Source organism: Protobothrops mucrosquamatus, unplaced genomic scaffold, assembly GCF_001527695.2.
Source record: "Protobothrops mucrosquamatus isolate PMUCROS unplaced genomic scaffold, P.Mucros_1.0 scaffold115, whole genome shotgun sequence".
Taxonomy (NCBI): domain Eukaryota; kingdom Metazoa; phylum Chordata; class Lepidosauria; order Squamata; family Viperidae; genus Protobothrops; species Protobothrops mucrosquamatus.
The window spans coordinates 224,682-246,859 of NW_015386487.1; the positions used below are offsets into that span (position 1 = coordinate 224,682).

Sequence of the window (22,178 nt, forward strand, 5' to 3'; positions counted from 1 at the left end):
GAATTCTGGGAATTGGAGTCCACACCGCTTAAAGTGGTCAAGGTTGAGAAACAATGATCTACACTTTCTTTGCTAAACATTCCCCCATATATAAAAAGCAGCTAAATTACAACATAAAATGTACAATTGCAAATATAAAGCATGAGATGAGAACTGAAGTGAAATTTACAAAGCCACCCACCCACAAATATTGCAAAAACTGTGCTTCTGTAACTGCCAAACAAAAAAACAAAAACAAAATAGGAACAAGAAACTTAACAATAACAACATCAACTGAAAAAGAGGTAGCTTTTCAAGATCATCTCTGAACCCCGTCAGGCTAGATCATAAAAACAAACACCAATTTTGGTAGTAACAATAATAATAATGCACAATCAACACGAAACAAGAAGGCTGGCGTAGAGAACACCGTCCGTGGGGTTTTGTCGGCTGTGTTTGGACACGGGTGCAAACCCTCCTTTCCAGCCCTGCCTGGTGGTCTTTTCAGCAATGAACCCCCAACTCGTCCCCCCTCCCCACAGAAAGCCAACTCAAAGAAGCTCATGAGGTCACAAGAAACCGAGGTCATTTCAAGTACAATGTGCGAAAATGAGAAAATCATCAAAAGGAAAGCAAAGACACCACAAAGACAGAGGGCATTGCATTCCCCTCTCAGTTGCGATGGCGACAGAAGTCTTGGGCAGGAAGGGCCTCAGAGAAGTCTTGAGGGGATGGTGTTCAATGGGGGGGGGGTGCAAGAGAGAAGAGAAAGAACCTCTCCCCTTGGTTGAAGGCACCAAGGGCCAAGATGGAGAAGCAAGGAAGCCTCAAGCTGCTTGCCAGTCTTTCAAGTGGGCAGAAGGCCACCTTTTCAAGCTAAGGTGGCCCTCCAGAAGGGGCATCCCAGGACAAGGACATTGAGGGAGGGGAACAAGTAAAAATTTAAACTGGATTGAATTCCGATTGCACTTAAATCAAGGACATGAAGTCCACTTAACAGTTCTTCCAGACCTGCATTCCTTCCTTCCTTCTGCCCAATTGCAATTTGGTGGCTATTCTGGGAAAAGCCCTGGAAGCTGCCCCTAATCTAAGGTTTTGGAGGGGAGGGAAAAGGTCCCAGGGGGCACAACTTCCCTGGAGCAGAAAGAAGGATGAGCTGGAAGAGAGTCTCAGAGGAGACCCCCCCCCCCAAGAGATAGGCCTATATAAGGACTCTCCCGTCCTCTTGGCAATGTTGTTATGTGCAAAGTGGAAACGGAGGAGCCTCCCCAGAAGAAAATATTGGGGACGTGAAGATTTGCTGATGGCTGCAAGGGGGCCACTCAGTGCAAAAGTCTCTCTTGCCTCTCAGAGAAGCCCAGGTGGCTGTCAGGAGACACACGTGCACAGAGACAGCATTAGCTGCTCTACCTCTTGGAATTGGTCTTCTGAGAGGAGCAAGCAGTGTTTCAAGGGACTCTCAACTTTGGGTCAGACCTACTCAACCCATTTCTCTGGCTGTTGGTGATGCACAAAGAACAGAAAAAGTACGAGGCCAAAGCAGCCCTGCCTCTTTAGCCACCCATCCCCACATTTGCTAGGCAGAGATCAGGACATCAGTCCTGGGCAGAAGAAAGATCCAAATTGATCCTTGGAGAGCTCCATGGGCCAAGAAGGCTGCTCCGTGGGCAAAGGTCAAGACTGTGAGGAGTTCCCCCCCCCTGCTTTGCATTGCAGCCTTGACACACCTAAAACCGGGGTTCCGTGATCAGGTACAGGAGGTAAGACTCTTCAGAAAGCCCATCTGCATGAACAAATGAAGCAACGGCTGGGTTGGTTTCCATCCACTGATGGCAGGTTCTCTCCAGCTTCATGTGAGTGGAGCTGAGACTTCCATGGACTTTGTCTTGTGGATCTACAGAGGAGGGAGTGTGACTGAGGCTGTTGACTAGGAGAAAGCACAGCCCTTTCACCCCCATGGAAGTCAGTGGGGAAGGGCTGGAGAACGGGGGCTTTCCAGAGCTCCCCAAAGCCTTGGCAGGTAGGATCGGGGCCTCTCCAGCAACTGCTGGGCTTCCCTTAAGCCTTGTCATTTGGCTTTCTCCTCTGCTCAGAAACGGCTGGCCGTCCAAGCTAGCAAATGTGCAAACTTACGCTGCCTCTCTCCTCCTCATCCCTCCCTCCCCTCTTGCTTAAAAAATAAATAAATAAAAATAAATGCATAGAATGGTCTTTGGTCAGAAGAAAGGATCGCCGCTCCCAGGGAATAACTGGAGGCCAATTCTGAGCACATCCAGGGTCACGTTCTTTGAGGCAGCCATCCCCAACACTTGAGCTGCCAAGGCCAAAATGTAGTCAGTTCTAATCATGCTGTGGGTTCTAATGCTCTCCTGTAGCAGACCCCCAGGAGACCCTCTGCACTTCCTAGTTCTTCTCAAGCAACTGCCAGATGGGATCTAGGATTTCCCAAGGCAGCTGGTACCTTCCCCGTAGTTGTGGCATCACAGAACTCCCTGGCTGTTCTTCTCCCTAACAGTTCCATCTCGCCCAATATGTCCTTGAAGTTGGCAGCTAGGTCACCTCTCAAAGGAACCAGTGAGGATGGTGTGTGTGTGTGTGAAAATTTGGGGAATTGGCAGGATGCATGTTTGGAAAACTGCATCCTGCTGGCGATGTCACTTCCAGGAGGAGCATGGGTGTGTTAGGCATCAGCAATGGAGCAAAATGAAAGGAACCCAACAGAGACTCCTCATGATGCTACAATTCCAAGGATCCTTGGGAAACCAAGGCAGCAGTGCAGGGGGTTGATTAGATCTCAGCTTACACCATGACAGAGAGTCATTAGCCGTCCCCCACCCACCCAAGGAGCACCAGGGGCCAGACAAACCCCAGAGCCACGAGCCTCCCCCCCCTCAGGAGGCATGACCACCATGCAAGACAACTTCACAGCTGGCCAGGGTTTGAGATGGGCTGAGGGGGAGGCTCCTTTGGGGATTCTTGGAGGGACTCCAATGGGGTCTCTTCCCTCTTCCTCATTTCTCCCTGCCCCACTCACCCCTTGCAACCTTAAGGACAATGGAAGCTGGGAAAGAAGGAGCCAGCAAATCCTGGATGAACAGAACCAAAAGCAAAATAAGACAAAAAATTGGGGCGGAAAAAAGGAAAAGGAAAGGGAGCAACTGAGGGGGTTGATTCTGTCTAGTCCTTTCCAGTTTCTTTTCTCCATGTGTCCCATCAGACGTAGCACAGGTAGAGATAGGTCTTCTCTATCCTCCAGTCAGCTGGAATCTCCTCCGGCTTGTGGCCCTTCATGTGTTTCTGCATGGCGGAAAGGCTGGGGCAGTATTCCAGGCAGATGGTGCACTGGTAGGGGGAGGCTCCGTTGTGGGTCCTGAGATGCTTGATCATGGCGGAGTAATCTCGGGACCGCTGGTGGCAGAGTTTGCACTCAAACGGCTTCTCGCCTGTGGAGTGGGAGAAGAAGGAAGGGGGAGAGGAGAAGGGGAAAGGAGGAGAGAGGAAGGAGAAGGAGGAGAAGGAGAAAGGAGAGAGAAAAGAGGAAGAGGAGGAAAAGAAGGAGGAGGAGAAAGAGGAGAAGGAGAAGGGGAAGAAGAAAGGAGAGAGAAAAGATGAGGAGGAGGAAGAGGAAAAGGAGGAGGGAGAGCAGAAGAAGGAGAAGGAGGAGAAAGGAAAAAAGAGGAGGAGATGTAGGGGAAGGAGAAATAAGAGAAGAAAGTGGAAAGGGGGGAGGAGGAGGAGGAAAAAGGAAAGGAGGAGGAGAGAATATGGGGGGGGAATGTTTCAATTATTGCAATCACGCTCAGGGAACCCTTTTTCCTGGAACCCCCCCAGAGCTAGGGAAGTGGCCTTCAGAATGAGAATGGCCTCCTGGTCTTGGGCCTTCCTTACGCTGACCAGTCAGGGGTTAATCCTGCAGCCAGCTTCCCCGGCAAGAGCCAGCTGGGCTAGTGGTCCCTCTCAGGAAGCATCTCCAGATACTGCAGGCAGCAGCTGTGGTCGAAAGGCGAGGAGGCTTCCTTCAGTGCAGTAATTAACAGCCTTGGTTTTCCTCAGTATCAATACCCATTCCATGCCCAGGCAGAGCGAATAATGAAGTAATGAACAGAAAAAGCAATCTAAATATTGATCTGCTATTTACAAAAGCTGCAGGCCGCCAGCGCCCAACGCCATGATATAGAAGCTGCCGGAGGAAAAACTGCCTCCTGCGGGCTGGGCTTCCCCTTACCCGTGTGGACCCTGTAGTGGGTTTCCAGCTGATGCTTCAGGCTGAACTTCTTCCCGCAGCCGTTGCATTCGTAGGGCTTCTCCCCGGTGTGGATGCGCTTGTGTCCTTTCAAAGTGCTCTCGTCTCGGAAGCAGCTCCCGCAGAATTCACACTCGTACGGATGGTCGCCTGCAGCCAAGACAGTAGGGTCAGAGGGAAGCCATCTGTGGGCCAAGAGACCAAGTCCACGCTTGCCCACAAGGTGCAGCTCCTGGGCACACAAAGGGCAGGCGGGTGGCTTCAGCAAGGAGGCCACAAGGGAGGCTGGAGATGGTCAACCGACCTCTAGGGTGGTCAGGAGGTTCTAAGCTATCGTTTAGTAGAGGACGTGCCTCCAAGGCCTGGTGGATGGTCAGGGTCATTTTGGAAATCTGGGCAGGAGAGAGTCCAGCAAAGGGGAAACTTCTACCACCTCTGACAGAAGCAAAGGAAGAGAGATCTTGGCCCATTGATCCTCAGTGCCCAAAAGCTTGAGTCATGATGACCAAGTGGGAAGAGAAGGACATGCCTCAAAGCTCTTTCCTGACATTTCAAAGTTAGTCTCTTCCCTCCCATCTCCATAAGTATGTGACAGTGGGATGCAGAAACTTTCAATGCCCATGTATAAAGCCTGCATCCTTGTCTACCTATCCCATTGGACCATGGGACTCTACCTAGAAGAACCTCTAGTCCAGTGGAATGGTTTCCAAAGACTGAAGAACTGACCCACTCCCTCACTCCATAGGGCAGATTTCAATCTTCTACAATCCCCAAACAACTTTGGTTAACGAGGAGTAAGATAATCTCCAAGAGGGTTTCAACCTTGATCTTCTGGAACTGATTCTAGAAATCTTCCAGAAGGACCATAGTAAAATTTGTCCCAATGAGCTTTCTGAAGTCGCCATGCTTATGAGGGGAGCCTTCCTGGGCTTGAAACCTAGAGCCTATAGGAAAGCAGAATGGCTACCAAGAAAATCTCCTTTTATGGCTGAGAGGCCTATCTAGAAAAGGCCTTGCCAACTCTAAAAGTGGTGAGGAAGAGTCTAGAGATGTGCAGAGACCTCAGCATGTTGCTAATGAGGTGAGTCTATGGTGGAGACCAAAAAGGTGGGCTTGATCACTTTTGTGGGTGAAGTGGAAACAAGCCACATCTTCCCAAGGAACCCAGAAGGTGAGGTTCTTCTCAGAGGTGAAATGATTTTTTTTTTCATTTCATTTGTCCTCCCCACCCCCAATTTTGGAATTCTACTAAATTTGCTTCATTTATTTAATACACACATGCAGTACCTATAAACTTCCATACTAATGAAGGAGAATATAAAGATTTGAAATGAGTGCTAGGGACTATGTTACTGATGATATTGCCTAGTTTGGGTAATGAAACGTCTGCAAGAAAACAACCAAGCTCAGAGAACACCAAGGACCCCTCAGACTGTAATACTAAGTAATTAGCTTACAATTGAAATCTTTATTGTGCAACGAATACTTAGAAGCAATTTGCAGTGGTTCTTTATTCAATGTTATATTCAACTTCGGGTAGAAAAGACAAAATAATTTTATGCTTGTAATGTTGACATCCTAAATTGTAACTAATATGGATAGTGTAGTTTTTTTCCTTCTGCTTTATCTGCAACAATCTAAGTTATCTAAATAACAGAATGCCAATAATATTCAATTATGGTTGTAAAAACATCACTGTGATGAAAGAATACATCTCAAAATTTATAACAATATAATAAAAAAGGGGTGAAAAATTAGATCTACCCTGAAGGTTCAGAAGCCAGGATGGCTTACTGTGGTCCTGTTGGAGAGTCTGATCACGAGGACTAGGGATCTCCATGTGGGATGGAGATGTGCTTTAGTAGACCTTTGAGTACAAGGTGGTATCTGAAGAACTGTGGGATGGAAGCACGAGTAAAAAAAAAAGCAAACCAGATTCTGGGCCACCTCAGGGAATGACTTGTCTTCTTCTTGAGATAGACCTTATTTCTGGAGTAACTAGTCAACAGGTTGTGGAATATGGAAAGCTTTTTCACCCAGGGATGTTGGTTCTTTTGGTGTCTTCTGCTGCTCTCCATCCATGCAGCTGCCCAGGAGAAGTTCTCAGTGAATTGTTCACCCCTTCAGCTTGTTTCTGGTGACCATGGCTGAGAAGATCCAGATTTGAGCACCAACCTCTCCCTTCCAAATCTCAGGACTCCTTCTTCAGGGGGGGGGGGAGAAGCAGGGAGGGAGCAGCTTCAACTCCTATTCCCTCACTTTTAAAAAATATTTATTACAGAAGCCGAATGGAAGGACAATAAAGATAGATTGATCACCCCAGACTTTGTTCATGAATATTTAAATATTGCTGATTTGTCTTGTCAGTGTAATTACAATCTTCTCCAGGCTCGGCAAATCCGATGGCCACAAGTTTATGGTAAAGAATGGCCCCACTGTATTTCACTTGTCCCGCTGCAGATGTGCGGAGCCGCCAAGCGTGTAATGCTGCTCCCATTTCATACATTTTCCTCCGTTGCTGAAAGCTTAAGTCATCCACAATGACCTACGCTTTTTCATTATCCCCATGTCAAATCCAACTCGTGCCTGAGCATAAATTCTCCTCCTTGTTATAGACTCGCAGGCGGCTGCCTCCACTTCCTCGGGCCCAGGATATTCTGCTCCCTTTCTGTCCTCCTCCTCCTCCTCCTCCTCCTCCTCGCTTCTGAAAAAGCTGCTCTGTTTCTCTATTTCTGATACCAAACGAAAACTAGTTTGCAGGAGGGGAGAAGAAGTTGGCTCCGGAGCTGACCCAGGAAATCTGTTGGGTTTGGAGCAAAGGTAAAGTGTTGGTTCCCTCATGGCTAGAGATTCTTCCTTTGAATTCTCAGCCTCAGTTTTCCCTCCTTGTAAAATGGGAATGGCTTCAACTAACTTTCCAGGAGCAGGCACACCTGATTCCATGTGGCTGTAAAGACTCTGGAATTCTGCTTGTGATGAGGGGTGTCCACAGGGTGAGGTCAGAAAAGTCAAGATGGAGGCTGCAGTCGTGGTATGTGAACTTCACCCTGGTTTTACTGTTTGGGTATCACACAGGGCATCCACCATCTTGGCTTTTTTAAAGCACCTTCAATGGTCACTCTGCCTCTGCTGCTGCCTTTCCCTTGTTTCACAGTTTTTGTGCTCCTAAACTTCTTATTCCTGGAGAGAAAAGGAAACACACACACACACACACACACACACACACACACAAACTCTCCATGCAGCAACAGCCCCCTCTATGCATCTCTGTTGGGAGTGACAACAGATCTGTCAAATTAATTTTTCAGAGGAAGCCACTCTGAGCCTTGATGATGCTCAGCTGCCACCGAAGTCACCTCTTCCCACCGCCTGCCCTGGGTGGGGAGCTTTTCAAAGTGCTCAGAAATATTTTTTATTCCCAGCTTGTGGTTATTTAGAATAGGCTCCCGAGGCTCAGCCAGGGGCTAATATCTCGCAGAAGCCTCTTTGGGAAATTCAGCGGAGCGTGCCAGGCCCGTGTTAGCAGGTTTAAATCTGGCCTCTCCTGGTCTAGCCAAGAACAGCTGGCCTGACAAGCTTCTCAGAAGCCGGAAGACGGGGCTGATTCTTTGTCTACTGTACACAAACCCCTGATTGTTGGTCCTTTTGTTTTTTCGTTTAAAAAAAGATCCAATTTATGGCTCGTTGATTCACTTTGCAAGGCCACTTAATGAGGTTGACATTAAGTCCAGGACAAGCGGGACTAATTATAGCCCCCTCTGGCTGGTGGGCTGCACCTGGGACCCAGTCTCCCCCCTCCACCTCCCAATCTCTTGTTACCTGGTGGAGGGAGGCAGCCAATCCTCAAAGCGGGAGCTCACCACCTCGCTGGTGCAGCAACCTGGTTTTATTACCCAACTAGCCAAATGAATCAGGGATCTGTCAGCGCCAGGATCTGGCCTGGCCTGGCCCCCAAAGGCAGCTCTGAGGCTTAGGATGCCCCTCGGGAAGCCAACAGCTGGAGGAGACGGAAGAGGAATCAGCCCACATGAGGCTCTTTGCAGAGGGCAAAGGGCAGCCGAAGGCAAAGGGAGCTGCAGTCCAACAGGTGCAGTGAGCCCTAAGACTGCTTTCAGTAGTTAGAGGACAGCAATCCAGGACATCATACCCTTAACACTCTCTCTCTCTCTCTCTCTCTCTCTCTCTCTCTCTCTCTCTCTCTTTCTTTCTTTCTTTCTTTCTTTCTTTCTTTCTCTCTTTCTTTCTTTCTTTCTTTCTCTCTTTCTTTCTTTCTCTCTTTCCCTTCCCTCCCTCCCTCCCTCCCCCCCCCTCTCTCTCTTTCCTTCCTTCCTTCCTTCCTTCCTTCCTACCTTCCTTCCTTCCTTCCTTCCTTCCTTCCTTCCTTCCTTCCTTCCTTTCTTTCTCTTTCCTTCCCTCCCCCCCTCTCTCTCACACACACACACATACAAATGTGATTTGTGCTAAAATTGGCTGGTGCATCTGTTATGATTAGGTTCAGCCAAGCCATGTCTGCTGTGCTGCAGCAGCTGTGGCATCTCCTGGAGGGTGCCCTCGAACGCGCATAATGCAGAGACACAATTCAAAATGGCTCAAATCTTATCTGATCCTTGTCCAGGAAGTTGGAGCTGAGAATGAACAAATAGATTCTACTCCTTGAAATCGCATTGTTTTTAAAAGCTCACAGCATCCTGAGATATTTTGGGACAGTGTCTTCCGAGGACAGATCGCCAAGGACCCACTCAAATGACGCACCCATCCACAGCAGGTGAACGTTTAAGGTCTGGGGTGGTTTTTCTGTATTAGTTGCAGCAAGGAGGGGAGCAGGAAGGATGAACACCAATGGGTAAATGAGCAGCCTGCCCCACTTCCAAGCAAGCACTGGCCCTTCCCTTTTTGGGAAGCGAGGACTGGCCAAAGCAATGGTCCTCAACCTCGGCAACTTTAAGATGCGTGGACTGCAACTCCCAGAATTCCCTGGCCTTAAAGGTATATTTGAAGGAGAAGCACTGGTGGAGCCATGATGCGCCCTGTGCTGCTCATCAGAACCAGATGGTTAAACCTCACCCTCATGCCCACCATTGTCCGGGCACGTTTCCCAGGCAGCCCATCCTGCTTACCTGTATGCGAGCGTAGGTGCCTTTTGAGGGCCGTGTGGCTGGGGAATGTGCGGTTGCACTCGCTGCAAATGTAGCTTCGCACACCAGCATGCACTTCCATGTGCTGCTGCAGGGCTGTCTGCGTTTGGAAGCGTTTCCCGCAGAGCAGGCAGAAGACGGCCATGTCTGAGCCTGGAGGAAGAGGGAAATGGAAGGTCACCTCCAGAAGAAATACCTGGCCAGGTGGGCAGAAGGCCTGTATCCTCAGGCTTCTCTTCCCTGTGTCTCCGACATGGACAATTCCTGGTGAATGGCCAGGGAAAGGGAGACAGTGGCCAACATGTCCATCGGTCACAACCTTCAGTAATTGCTACCTGGACTGAACAGCAAAGCCAATCAGGAAGACTTTGCAAATTAGTTTTCAATCATCACCTATCTTCATAGTTTCTTCTAATTTTGATGATCTGGGAAAAGGATAAGAATTATGTATGGATCAGGCAGGTTTTCACAAATTTGTGAAAAAAGAGTTTCTGTCACTAAAGAACCTTTTCTCTCCATGGTTGACCTTCACACAACATGCAGAGAACATGGCCTGTTCCCCTCTTGGGAGAAATGAAATTATGCAAACTTGACTCAAGAGGACATTCAGCATTCAGAGTTTTCATCTCTTTATTTATTTGTCTTTGTGTCCGTCCGTCCATCCATCTATCCCCCCCACCCCCTACCTACCTATCTACTTGCCTGCCTACCTGTTTTACAGCATGGAATACAAGCAAGTTTTCACAACACAACTTCCTTGCAAGAAGACTATAGTAGCGAAGGTTGTGACTTTTAATATATTGAATTCTATCAAAGGCAACAATCAAAGGAACTTATTAACTAAACATTCCTCTCCCCTTCGCTAATGAAACCTGATTATTATACTAGTTAGGGAGCAAATTAGAACAGAATAATATAAAATGAAATAGTAGGTAAATTAAAGAGAGACGGAAAATAAGAAATGCAAGCATATTCATAGGGTAGATGTGTAATTTCACCATCTGAAATTGAGAAGAGATGGTTTCTCTAATGGGCTTCCCACATATCCAGAGGCAAACCAGAGATTATTTTGGAAATGTAAATTTTTTTAAAAAACAACAATAACTACTGCTGGAAAAACTTCTGCATTTAACTCCAAAAGAATCAGGACTTTCTTCACATGGCTCTCAAAACCTGAACTCCCAAATATTCTGAAAATTATCTTTCTGGGGTGGGTGGGCAGGACCCATCTTGGTCTCCACGGTTTGGGGGAATCAAGGACATTTATGGGGTCTTCCTGAGCATTATGGGCAGCTTCAGACAATGCTTTTCTCTTTGAAGCAGGAATCCCCCCCCCCGGCTCAGTTGGAAACATTTTCACAGCTGGGAAAGACCCGGTGCCACCTGAACACCTGATTGTGTCCCTTCTGATCTGTCTCCACAAGCGTCTCCCTCACTTGAGACACACGCGTGTGAAGCCAGATCAGAAGGAAGCATCCCTCATCCTCACTGCCAGCTCAGCACAACCTCCAACAGCTTCCACACAAATTGTGCAGGGGTGTCTGGATGTGTTCAGTCACTACAAGGATGGGGGTCAACATTTGGACTTTAGTCTCCTGCTTATGAATCCTTGGAGAAACCCCAGGCAAGTATCTACAGCCACTTGACTCAAGACGCTTCTTCGCTCTGTGTCCGCAGAGGTGACAAATCTCTTCCGCCCCCATTTCAATTGTTACACATGGCTGATACAGTACGAAACACCCAGTGTGATCTTTTGCACCATAAGACCCATTTCTCTTACTTGATGCATAGTTGAGTATCTTGAACCATACGAAACAGTAAAAATCACATCACCCTGGCAAGAATAAAGCGAGTAAACGGCGGCTTTCTGAAGACTCTTTCGGAGAAAGGTAAAAAATAAAATTATCTAGAAAATTATATTAGCAATTCATTAGCAGCAGCACAACATTACGAGGTAGCCACAAATCTGCGCTGCCTTTAAAGAATGAAAGAGGGGGGGGGGAAGGGAAAGGAAAATGAGAAGCAATTGTGACTTCATTTGCATGCCAGAAATGAACTGTCCATGATTATGTTTGCGAGGAAACTGGGGATGGGGGAGCGACGCCAATTGCCTTCATCCCAAAGGCTAAATGTGGTTCCATGCAGAACGGGGTCACTCCAGGGAGGTGTCCAAAGTTAGAGCTGCCACTGAGTAATGTCCTTTCGGTCCAGAAAAGATCTCCCCCCCCCTCAAAAAATACTGGCAACACATTTTGAAACCAATTTTCGTGGCATCCAATGAAAGAAAACCATTGGGAGGGGGGAACCAGCACTCCAAATGTCTCTGCCTCATGAAATCTTGCAGCATTTCTACGTGTCAGTTTTCCACTTGTGAGGTGGAGTTTGGTTTTTGAGAGAGGACAACGTGATAGGCAACCCAAGGGGAGGAAGAAGCTGAGAAAAGTGGTTTTTGCCTCCTTCTTATCAGCGAGGTTTGGAAGGGGAGAGGGGCTGTGTTGGGGGACAAGCCGCGACAGCTTCATTTGCAGCCAGGCAGGCGTAATCTCAGGGTGGCCTTTGCAGGCGACCTGAAGACCCCTGTCATGCTCAGTTGTGGGGCTTTTATTTCTCATGCACTTCTAACTTGGTTTGGCACAGACAAAGAATGTTACAACCACCTTCTGGCCATTACTGCATCATCACATAAAACAAAGGAGATTAACTCAGAATAACAGAATAACAGAGTGGGAAGGGACCTTGGAAGTTTTCTAGTCCAACCCCCTGCTCAGGCAGGAAACCCTATACCAGTGGCCCCCAATCTTTTGGGCACAAGGACCGGTTCTGTGGAGAGAGGTTTTTCCATGGACCTGCATCCTGCAGGTGGGGCTTTGCTTGTTTGCGTGGCCTGGTTACTGTTCTGCTGCAGCCCGGTGCTGGTCCATGGCCCGGGGGTTGGGGACCCCTGCCCTGTACCATTTCAGACTAGTGGCTGTCCAGTCTCTTCTTGAAAACTTCCAGTGTTGGAGCATTCACTGCTTCTGGAGGCAGGTTGTTCCACTGGTTAATTGTTCTCACTGCCAGGAAATTCCTCCTTTGTTCTAGGTTGCTTCTCTCCTGGATTAGTTTTTATCCGTCGCTTCTTGTCCTGCCTTCAGGCGCTTTGGAGAATAGCTTGACTCCCTCTTCTTTGTGGCAGCCCCTCAAATATTGGAAGGCTGCTATCATGTCACCCTTCTTTTCATTAAACTAGGCTGCATTCAATCATCAGACTTAAACCATAAGCCATGGTTTGGAAAATGCAGTGGCTTGGCAGTGGATTGCAATGGTAGATTAGGTTGACTGCCTCTTCTTTGTGACAGATGCTCAAATGTTGAAATATTGCTATCCTGTTTCCCCCCCCCCCCAGTCCTTCTTTTCACTAAATTAGACATACTCAATTCCTTCAATCGTTCTTTATATCTTTTAGCCTCCGGACCCTTAATCATCTTTGTTGCTCTTCTCTGTATTCTATTTATTTAATTTATATCCTGCCTTTATTATTTTTAGAAACAACACAAGACGGCGAACACCGCTAATACTCCTTCCTCCTCCTATTTTCCCCACAACAACAACCCTGTGGGGGGAGTTGGGCTGAGAGAGAGATTGACTGTCCCAAAGTCACCCAGTGGCTTTCGTATCTGAGACTGGAACTAGAACTCGCTGTCTCCTGGTTTCTAGCCTGGAGCCTTAAAAAAATGTACAAAACACATTAAGGTATGTTTGGTGTGCCAAAGGTCCCAAGTGGGCTTCCAAGACAGGCCAACTTGAGACCCCTGGGAAGCTGAAGACCCCCCCAAAAGCCAGGGGTGCTGAGAAATTGGGGGTCCTGGGGGCCGCGGCTGCTCCTTCTCTTCTGGGTCTTTGCACAGAGCTGCTTATGAAGCCACACAAGCTGTCAGTTGTCGGCAGAGCTTTTGGCAGGCAGAGGTCTGCGATAAATACTTCCTGATGCCGATAAAAGCCCAGATCCTTCCTCTCTCTCCGACACAGCCACGCGCCTTGGGAGCCAATCCAACTGGGGTGCCAGCAAAGCAGCCTCTCTGTTCACACCTGCATTGGCTTCTACCCCAATTAGACCCCAGAGGGGAGGGGCCCATCTGGAGCCAGTCCCAGGTGCACACACCTTCCCGGCGCAAAGCTCTCATTATCTTGTGTGGCAAACGCCAACTTCATCGTGGAGAGGGATCTCTAAATAGACACAGGCTTTTTTAGGGTGGCAATTTGTAAAACGGTGGGCATGCCAGTGCCAGTGATTTTGGGGGGGTGGAGGGGGGGGCTAGAGGACCAATGTGAGGTCACTGAGCCTACTTGTCTCCCAAATGTAGGAAGCAGCCTCTGCGTTTCTCAACTCTCCAAGGCCAGGAGATGGACAAGCAGGGATTCCAGGCATTCACACTGCATTGATAAAGATTAAAGCACAGTTGTCGTCTTCATGGAAGATATGATGGCCCTCAGAATCAGAATCGGAATAGAGCTGGAAGAGACTTTGGAGGTCTTCTAGTCCAACCCCTGATCAACCAGGAGACCCACTACCATTTCAGACAAGTGATTGTCCAGTCTCCTCTTAAAGACCTCCAGTGGAGCAGTGAAAATTTCTGGAGGCAAGCTGTTCCACTGGTTAGTTGTCCTCACTGTTAGGAAGTGTCTCCTTAGTTCCAGGTTGCTTCTCTCCTTGATTAGTTTCCATCCATTGTTTCTTGTCTTGCCTTCTGGTACTTTGGAAAATAAGTTGACCCCCTCCTCTTCTTTGTGGCAGCCCCTGATATATTGGAAGACAGCTACAGACTATACCCTCCACCGTGTAGGGTATAATCTGGCTCACTGTAGGGGTGTCAAATGGGCCAAGTAGGAAACACAATCAAATAAGCTAATTCTACTTTATTGTACGGCTGCTTTAACAGAATCTTGCAAGTCTGAAAGTCCAAATCTCCCAGTGCTTCCTTTACACTGTGAGGAATTAGAGAGGGTCCCTTCTGAGCCCCTCGCCCTGCCCACTATCCAGCTGTGGCTAATGCTGCCTCTTATCTGACCATTCCCTTGACAGCCTCCCTTGCCCAGTCTTCCCCAGGTCATCCTCACATGCCATGACAAATGGCCTGGTTCATAAAAAGTCCTAAAACAACGTCTGGACGCATGCCCACAGAATATCCAACTCTGTTCATGTTAGCCGAGCTTAGTGTGTTGTGTGCCCCCAGACTTTGAGTTGTACCAACCCCACGGAGGAATGACCCCAGAGGCTCTACATCACGTAGTTAATAATCAACTTTTATTCAAGACATTTCAAAATTAAGAGGTATGTGAGATGCTGCAAGGAAGACCGACAGGTGGCCTTTGACTTATGATCACGATGGGGGCCGGAATTTTAATGGCTAAGCAAACTGGTTGTTAAAGTGAATTGGGCCCGATTTTGCATTTTTTTTATGCCATCGTTGTTAAGTGAATCACTTGGTCCTTAAGCAAATCCAGTTTTCCCCATTGACTTTGCTTCTCGGAAGCCCCCCCCTGGAAGGTCACAGCTGGCAATCACATGACCCAGGAACACTGCACCTGTCGAAAATACAGTGCCAAGAACCCAAACTTTGATCACGTGACTGTGATGGTTGTAAGTGCGAGGACAGGCCGTAAGTGACCTTTTTAGTACTGTGGTAAGTTCGAACAGACGCTAAACTAATAGTTGTAAGTTAAGGACTACCGGTGCCAAGACAGGGGGGATGAGCCAGCCCTGAACCAAGATGAGGGTTTGAATCCCACAAGTGTAATCCAAGAGCTTCCAAGCCAACAGAGCTGTTCGCATCATGCATCCCCTTCTCTGCATCCCCTCCAAAGCGTTTGCCAACAGCCGTTCTTTTAATCTAAGCGCACACCTGCCTCCTCCTCCCCCCCAGCCCTGCAGCAGCTCAGCTCTGGGGAGACGGCTGTCCGTCTGCATCTTAAGAGGATGCAAAAGAAGCTGAGCTGACCAGAGCAACTCTGGCTTGGTTCCTTCTTCTGTTCTTGTTCCCCTTCTTTCCCTGGGAGCACCCCTTTCACGCAATATTTTCAATTTTTTATTTTTACACCTTGCGTCACAGAGGCTTCAAAAAGAAGGAGATAAATGCCATTTGCACCACAAGAAACTCCACCCATGAGTCTCTCTTTGGGATGCACCCCCTGCCCATTCCTTAGCTTCAGACTTATTAATGTGGTCCACCGGCTGGATGGGTTGTGGGCAAACAACCTTCCAGATACAGGCTTCCAGCACTGATGGTGTTACCTAGTTGCGTAATGAAAGTTCTGCAAGGAAACAGCCAGGTTCAGAGACCCAGAGACCCCACAGTTCTCCTCCTCCTCCTTCCTTCCTCTTCCTCTTCTCCCCCTCCTCCTCTACTACTCAAACTCCCCTCCCTGCTAACACTGATAATGTTCCCTAGTTGGGCAGTGAAAGGTCTGCAAGAAAACCACCAGTTCGGAGAGCACCGAGGACCCCACAGATATAGGCTTTGATAGCCAAGACAACAGGAGCAACTGGACAACTGCCCTTTCTTCCCTGAGCGAGTCTGTGAAAAGTGCAGCTCCTGAATGCACCTGTTGGTTTGCAGACGCCCCCATCGCCAAGCGGGGGGTGGGGGGGAGCAGGAATTATCCGATCTCTGCCGAGCCCTGCCAGTGACAGGCAAAGACTGTGCCTGGCGATGAATTAATGAGGCAAAGAAAGAAAAACACGCTTTAAGAGAAGCCACCGCTCTTGATGCGGGGCAGAATCCCTCTTATCTACTTCCCGCCTGGGGAGGGGGAGACGAGGCAGGCCCCCCTCCCCAGCCCCACACGCAGCCTGGCCAAGCCTCGCTGGTGTTCCCAGCCCTGCCACTTCTGGCAACAAAAGGGGGGAGGCACTCACCAAGAGTAAATCCCCCGAAGTATGCAGGCCTCGGGGCTGTCACTTTCAAAATGTCAGCAGGGCCGGGGGCAAAGGTCAGGGGTCCGAGGGCCTGAGCACCTCGGCCAGCTGTGGCAAAGCGGGCCCCAGCCGCTGACCAGAGAGGTCTCCTGTACGTTGCACCCGCTGAGGCCAAGATAAAGGCTGCCAGCAGGAGAGGAAGGCTGGACAAAGCTGCCGGGCCGGTGCGCAGGGCTGGAACAAATCCACAGAGGCACCCCGGGATCCTCATTTGTGGAACTAATTGGGCCCCCCAATGCGGGGAGGGGCAGGAAGAAGCATTGTGCGTGCTGAACCTGCTTCTACAGCCATTGCCCAACACAAAATAATTCTGTCCCCCAAAGAAGATATGGTTTTCAACCCAACTGGGTAGAAGGCAACGACACCACCCAAGACCATCCAGCTCACTCTTGGGGGGAGCAGCAGATTCCCGAGATCTACTTCCAAGAGGCAGGGATCCTATCTTGGCAGGGCTAGATCAGTCCCCTTCTTTGTCCAGGGGCTGAGGCAGCAAGGTGTCCAGTTGGGGACCACAGCAAGGCCTTTGGGGAGAGCAACTCCCCTACATCTGCAGGGAGCCCCTTTCAGAGTGACACCTTCTCTGGGAAGGCAGGTCAGCTGCAGATTCCAGCAAGGACAAGAAGTCAAACCAGGCCATTGTACCCCCTGCTTTGCAAAGACCAACTATCACGACACTGAGTTGTTGCCTTCAGACAACACACAAGGTGGTTCTTCAAAGAAACCATGTTTTGGGTCTGCATGATGCAAGGAATCACCTTCCAGAAGTGCAACCCCCCCCTGCCACTTTAATTTTGGTGCCACCTACTCCAGAGGAGTGCTGGGGAACACAAAGGGGGGAGGGGGTAAACAGATCTGGTTATGCGCCACGCATGCTCAACCTAAAGAAGCACCTGGGGCTTGGCTGCAGAGCAGGCCTGGCCGGGGGAGGCATAGGGCTGCCACCCCAACTGGAAGCTCCCTGAGGTGCCATCACCTTGCAAAGATTCTTCTAGCCCAGCTCCATGTCTTCAGCTGCTGCTTGGAGGATCAGGGCTCAGCACCTTTTCCTTCGCAGGAGAAAGAGGAGACAGGCAAAAGCAGATAGAAAGGGATTTTCTTGCCAAAATGGCTGTTTTGCCTCAGGCAGAGATCAAGTTGTATTTTCATGGAGTTTGCAAGAAACATATTTTGTCCCAAATTACTCTTAATTTCTGGCCCCATTGCCAATACCTCAAACAAAGTCTTTTTTCTCCCACCTAGATAACACTTTGTTTTCTGTTGGTATAGTTATTCACTGTTATTCAGTTATTCTGAAAAGACAAGCAGGCTGTGCGTCCTTGTATAAATTAAAGGTGCTCTTGGAGCATTTAAGCAGCTACGTGGATCTAAAACTTCTGCCTCTGCTGAAGAATCTTTCCATCATTTGGGGTGAAGGGGCGCCTTTTTCTCTGCCAGACCACCGGAGGAGGGGTAACCAAATCTCTGGACCATCATTGGTGCTGTGGACCCCTTTGAAAGTCTGAGGAAATCTCGGAACTCTTTTTAGAAACATGTCTTTAAAGGCATAAAAAGCACAGATATAGGTTGTATTACAGTTGTGTAAAGTACAGTTATCCAAATTTTAACAAATAGGCAATATACAGGCTTCTCTATTAAGTCATGGAAGGAATAGGAATACAATATTCTTTTTTAGGATTTGAGGTCATTTGAGACAGTGAGATTTATTGAAAGTATTCAACATTTTTGGAGTCAAGAGGGCTGCATACAATATTGAATAAAATCTAAGTTTAGGTTAAAGGTTAGTCAAAATAGAGTTAGTACATTTTTCTCATTCATAGACCCTGGGACTCCTGCCCAGGGCCTGGTCAAAATCTTCCTAGGTATTTCTCCCCCACGTTTGAAGAACTGGGAGCCATCCAGGGTTGGCTGAAAAATGGGTGGCTATGTAAATGTCTTAAATAAATAAAAATAAACAACTCCATTGCAAGAATCTCTCCATCAATCACATCTCTTTGGCTGATACTATACAGTCCTCTTGTCCCCAAATGCTTTGCAGGTATGAAACACAGTAAGAGTGTGCAAATCTTATTTTATTTGCAAAATTTTGTAGGCGAGTGGGAAGCAGGACGGCTGGGAGACGGAGGGCTGGTTTTCCAGCAGCCTGAGTGTTAAGAAGGGGACAAAGGGCACCATCCTTTCTCCACTGTTCCTTTTGGCCAACTTTGGCAGATGTTCAGCCGAGAGAGAGCCTGAAGGGGCTGGCTGGCATGGGGCCAGGAAATAAAGAGGTTTTCCTGAGCCAAATCCGTGTGTGGAGGTGAGGTGGGGGCTTGACCCAGTTTGTGGCAACTGCCAAGGCTGTTTGTCTAGTCTTTGGCAGCCTTGCCAACTGCTGGCACAACACCCTTCGCACCATTGTCCCCCCAGGCAGCCGCTCAATCTGCCACGTGGCTAATTCCCACAGCCAAATCTGTAATTTTAAAGAAAAACCCTCCCTCCAAAATATATTCATTCCAGATATGGGACTAAGCAGCAGCAGAAATGCCCTGGCTGTTTCTGTTTTTCCATCTTTGTTTTATCATTGCATTCTCAAGGCCTTATCATTTCTTTCCAAGTATTTCTTCTGCTCGTTGAATTCATTTAAGTATGTGGTGCTGAGATTGTTTTTCTTTTCTTTTGATTGGCCTCATCTTCCTACTGTAGCTTCTTTGGTTTTTCCTCAAGGTATCAATATTCATTGAGACAGGGATGATGGCCAGCAAGTCAAGATGGCGGCTGCAAGGCCCCATCACAAAGGCCGGTGCATCCATCCTGCATTTGCAAGTCGCCATTTTGACTTTGGGGGACTCAGCTGCTTTCATGCTTCCTGATCAGCCAAAACCTGGAGACCTTCTCAGGACTTGATTAAATATAAGAGGGCATGCAGAGTGCTGGAGAGATGGCTGTCCCAGGATCAGCCCCACGTCCTTCTACCTCTGAACCCCTAGCCCGATTTCAGCAAATGTTCTTGTTTTAACGGAATAATAGAGTTGGAAGGGACCTTGGAGATAATAATAATAATAATAATAATAATAATAATAATAATAATAATAATAATAATAATAATAATAATAATAATAATAATAATAGTAGTAGTAGTAGTAGTAAAGTTGGAAGGGATCTTGGAGGTCATCTAGTCCAACCCCCTGCTCAGGCAGGAAACCCTATACCATTTCGGACAAATGGCTGTCCAGTCTCTTCTTAAAAACCTCCAGTTCTAGTCCAGCCCCCTGCTCAGGCAGGAAATCTTATAGAGGCTCACAAATGGAGGCTAGAAGCCAGCAATGGAGCTGGGGAGGACCAAAGCTTTTAAAACTGGTCCAAACTGTAAATCATGCAGTCCATTTGCACTGAATTTGTGTGTGTGTGTGTGTGTGTGTGTGTGTTGGGGGGCAGCACTTGCTTCTTTTGGGGGATCTTAAGAACAACCCTTTTTCCATCACTTGTCCTGTCTGGAACTGGACAAATTGGACCGCTTGTGAAAATGGCAATTCCTCCTCCTTGTTTTGAAGACACATTTTGCCATTGGAACATTCAGGCCCGGAAAGGAAAGGAATATGGGGAGAAGCCACCCCCAAATAACATCCAGCCCCAGAGGCATTTGGGGGGGGGGGTTGGAAGAAGGGAGATGAAATCCCAGAAGTAGGAAAGGGGTAGACTTATTCATGGGCTTGACATTTTAATGTTTTTCCCTCCCTTTTTCCTTCTCTAGAAGATGATTACAAATTTAGAGCATTTAAATGCTTTTTACTGTCAACAATTAAAACGGGAGAATATGGATGGGGAAAAGCACTGCGGCCATTCATTTCCACGGTAACGGCGCTATCAGAAAACACCACGGGGCCTCGACAGGACTGTACGGCACACAATAGCCCAAAGAGAGAGAAAAGTATACCATTAATTTTGTAGGACATTCAAAAGCAAATTAAAATATAAAAAGCTCCCAGCACAAAGATAGATATGGAAAGAAGGGGCAGGAGAGGTCAAGCTTGGGGAATTAAAGTCCCCACAACAGCGGAGGAGGCTTAAGGAGGGCCCCGTGACGTGGTAGCGCGGCATGGCCACCTTTTCTCGCCTTTCTTGCTTTTGGGGGAGGGGAGGGAGGGGAAGGAGATCAAGGGGTGGGGGTGGGAGAGAGGAACAAGTGGGGTCAGGCATGTGTGGCTTTGTCAGGGAAACACCCGGACATGGGCCTGTTTCCTTCAAGTCAGCAGGAGCAAACCATAAATGCAACATGCATCAAAGGTGAAAACAGGCCGACACTCAGTTTGGGAGACAGAGAGACAGAGAGAAAGAGAAAGAGGGAGGGAGGGAGGAAGCAAGGGAAGGAGGCTGAAAGAAAAAGAGATGCAGGGAGCCACGAGCTGGTCCCCTGTGTGCACAATTGCTTTAAGTATTAGCTATTTGAAAAGCAGCATTTGTGGAACTGATGCTCTACCAGGAGCTGTTCTTACTTGCAGACTCCAACTTGCTCACTGCTGGATGTTATAAATGCTAGGATTGGATCATTCCTGATTCATCTTTCAAACCCTTCCCTTCCCTTCCCTTTCTCGTCCTCTCTCCTTCCTTTCCGCTTCTCTCTCTGTTCCTTCCTTCCTTCCTTCCTTCCTTCCTTCCTTCCTTCCTTCCTTCCTTCCTTCCTTCCTCTCCCCTTCCCCCTCCCTCCAATGCCCACTTCCTCCCCCCCCTTCCCCAAAACCAGAGGCACCACTAGCTAAATGCACAGCCGCTCATCCTCCCCCAGCTGTCCGAGGTGGCTCTGCCGGTGAGCGTGGGGGAAATAAATACGTCTGGAGACACACATCCCATTAAAAGTTAAACCAGGCACAGTTTCTTCTTCCATCCCGTCATGTTTAATATGCAGCAGGCAGGCCGAAGGCATAAAAGAGACACGTCCCCTTTAAAAGGAAATATAATTTACAGTGTGCAGCCAGGCGCTCCATAGCTCCAATCTCGTTTACTATAGAGAAAACTCTGCTAGCTGCTCTGTATCCCACAAATCCGATTTAATCAGACAAGCCAGCCAGCGTGGCTTGAAGTAAAAACGGATAATTAGTAAACAGAGAGCTACTTCAGTGCTTCATTGGCATTCGAGCCAGGCTACTGTGTCGCATTTAAAATGCAGTCTGATGAAGTTTACAAAATCAAACCATTTGTTACTCCTATTGAAGAGGCTTCGGGCCACTTGCAATTAAATTGGAATTAGTGCTCGGAATGAGATACAGCAAATTCATACTAAAAAGGGATCTGACTTTGAGACATTTGACTTCAAGTCTTCTTACCCTCCACCCTGAAAAAAAATACAGAAATACACACCACTGTGGCCCGCCTGGCTGAGTCCACAGGACACACACTTTGTGAAGCTGGTTGGGGTTGGGGGAGGGGGGTTTGCGAGGCAGCATCTTGTGAGACCCCAGCTCCTGGGGGCGGGCAAATATTGCAGGCATCCTGGGCTTTCTTTCGGGGGTGCAACCTGTTGTGTGCATATGGCCATGATGCTTGCTAAGCTAGCTTTAGAGTTTAGTGGGTTGGGTGACTATCGTGTCTGGTGCTTGGGGATCGTGTGGGATAAATCTATTGTGAAGCTTTCCAAAGGGGGGGTCCTCGGGAAATGAATGTCTCGGGGTACAACAGAGTCCCAAAAGAGTCCATAAGACCTCTCCAAAAAGCAGAGTCTCAACCATTCTCTGTCCTTGTGCCCCTCACACAATATGGATACAGGGCCACCTTCTTCTCTTGCTTTGAATGTCACCTTTTCCATGAAATATTTTGACTCAACCCCTCAGGAACTGTCCTGAACTGAAATTCCTGTGAATATTAGCAGTGTGGTTTCCTGCACTCACCCACT

General features: G+C 48.2%; 1 protein-coding gene across 2 annotated transcripts in view; it reads right to left on the reverse strand.

The window, feature by feature from the left end:
* Positions 1-3,192: 3,192 nt before the first annotated feature.
* ZBTB16 (zinc finger and BTB domain containing 16) overlaps positions 3,193-22,178 on the reverse strand; it is a 119,606-nt gene continuing 100,620 nt past the window's right edge. For both annotated transcript variants that reach the window (XM_029283509.1, XM_015812926.1), the window contains 3 exons: positions 9,340-9,510; positions 4,205-4,372; positions 3,193-3,422 (listed from right to left, as the gene is read on the reverse strand). In XM_029283509.1, the coding sequence (XP_029139342.1) occupies positions 3,193-3,422; positions 4,205-4,372; positions 9,340-9,510 (569 nt within the window). The remainder of the gene's footprint in view (positions 3,423-4,204; positions 4,373-9,339; positions 9,511-22,178) is intronic.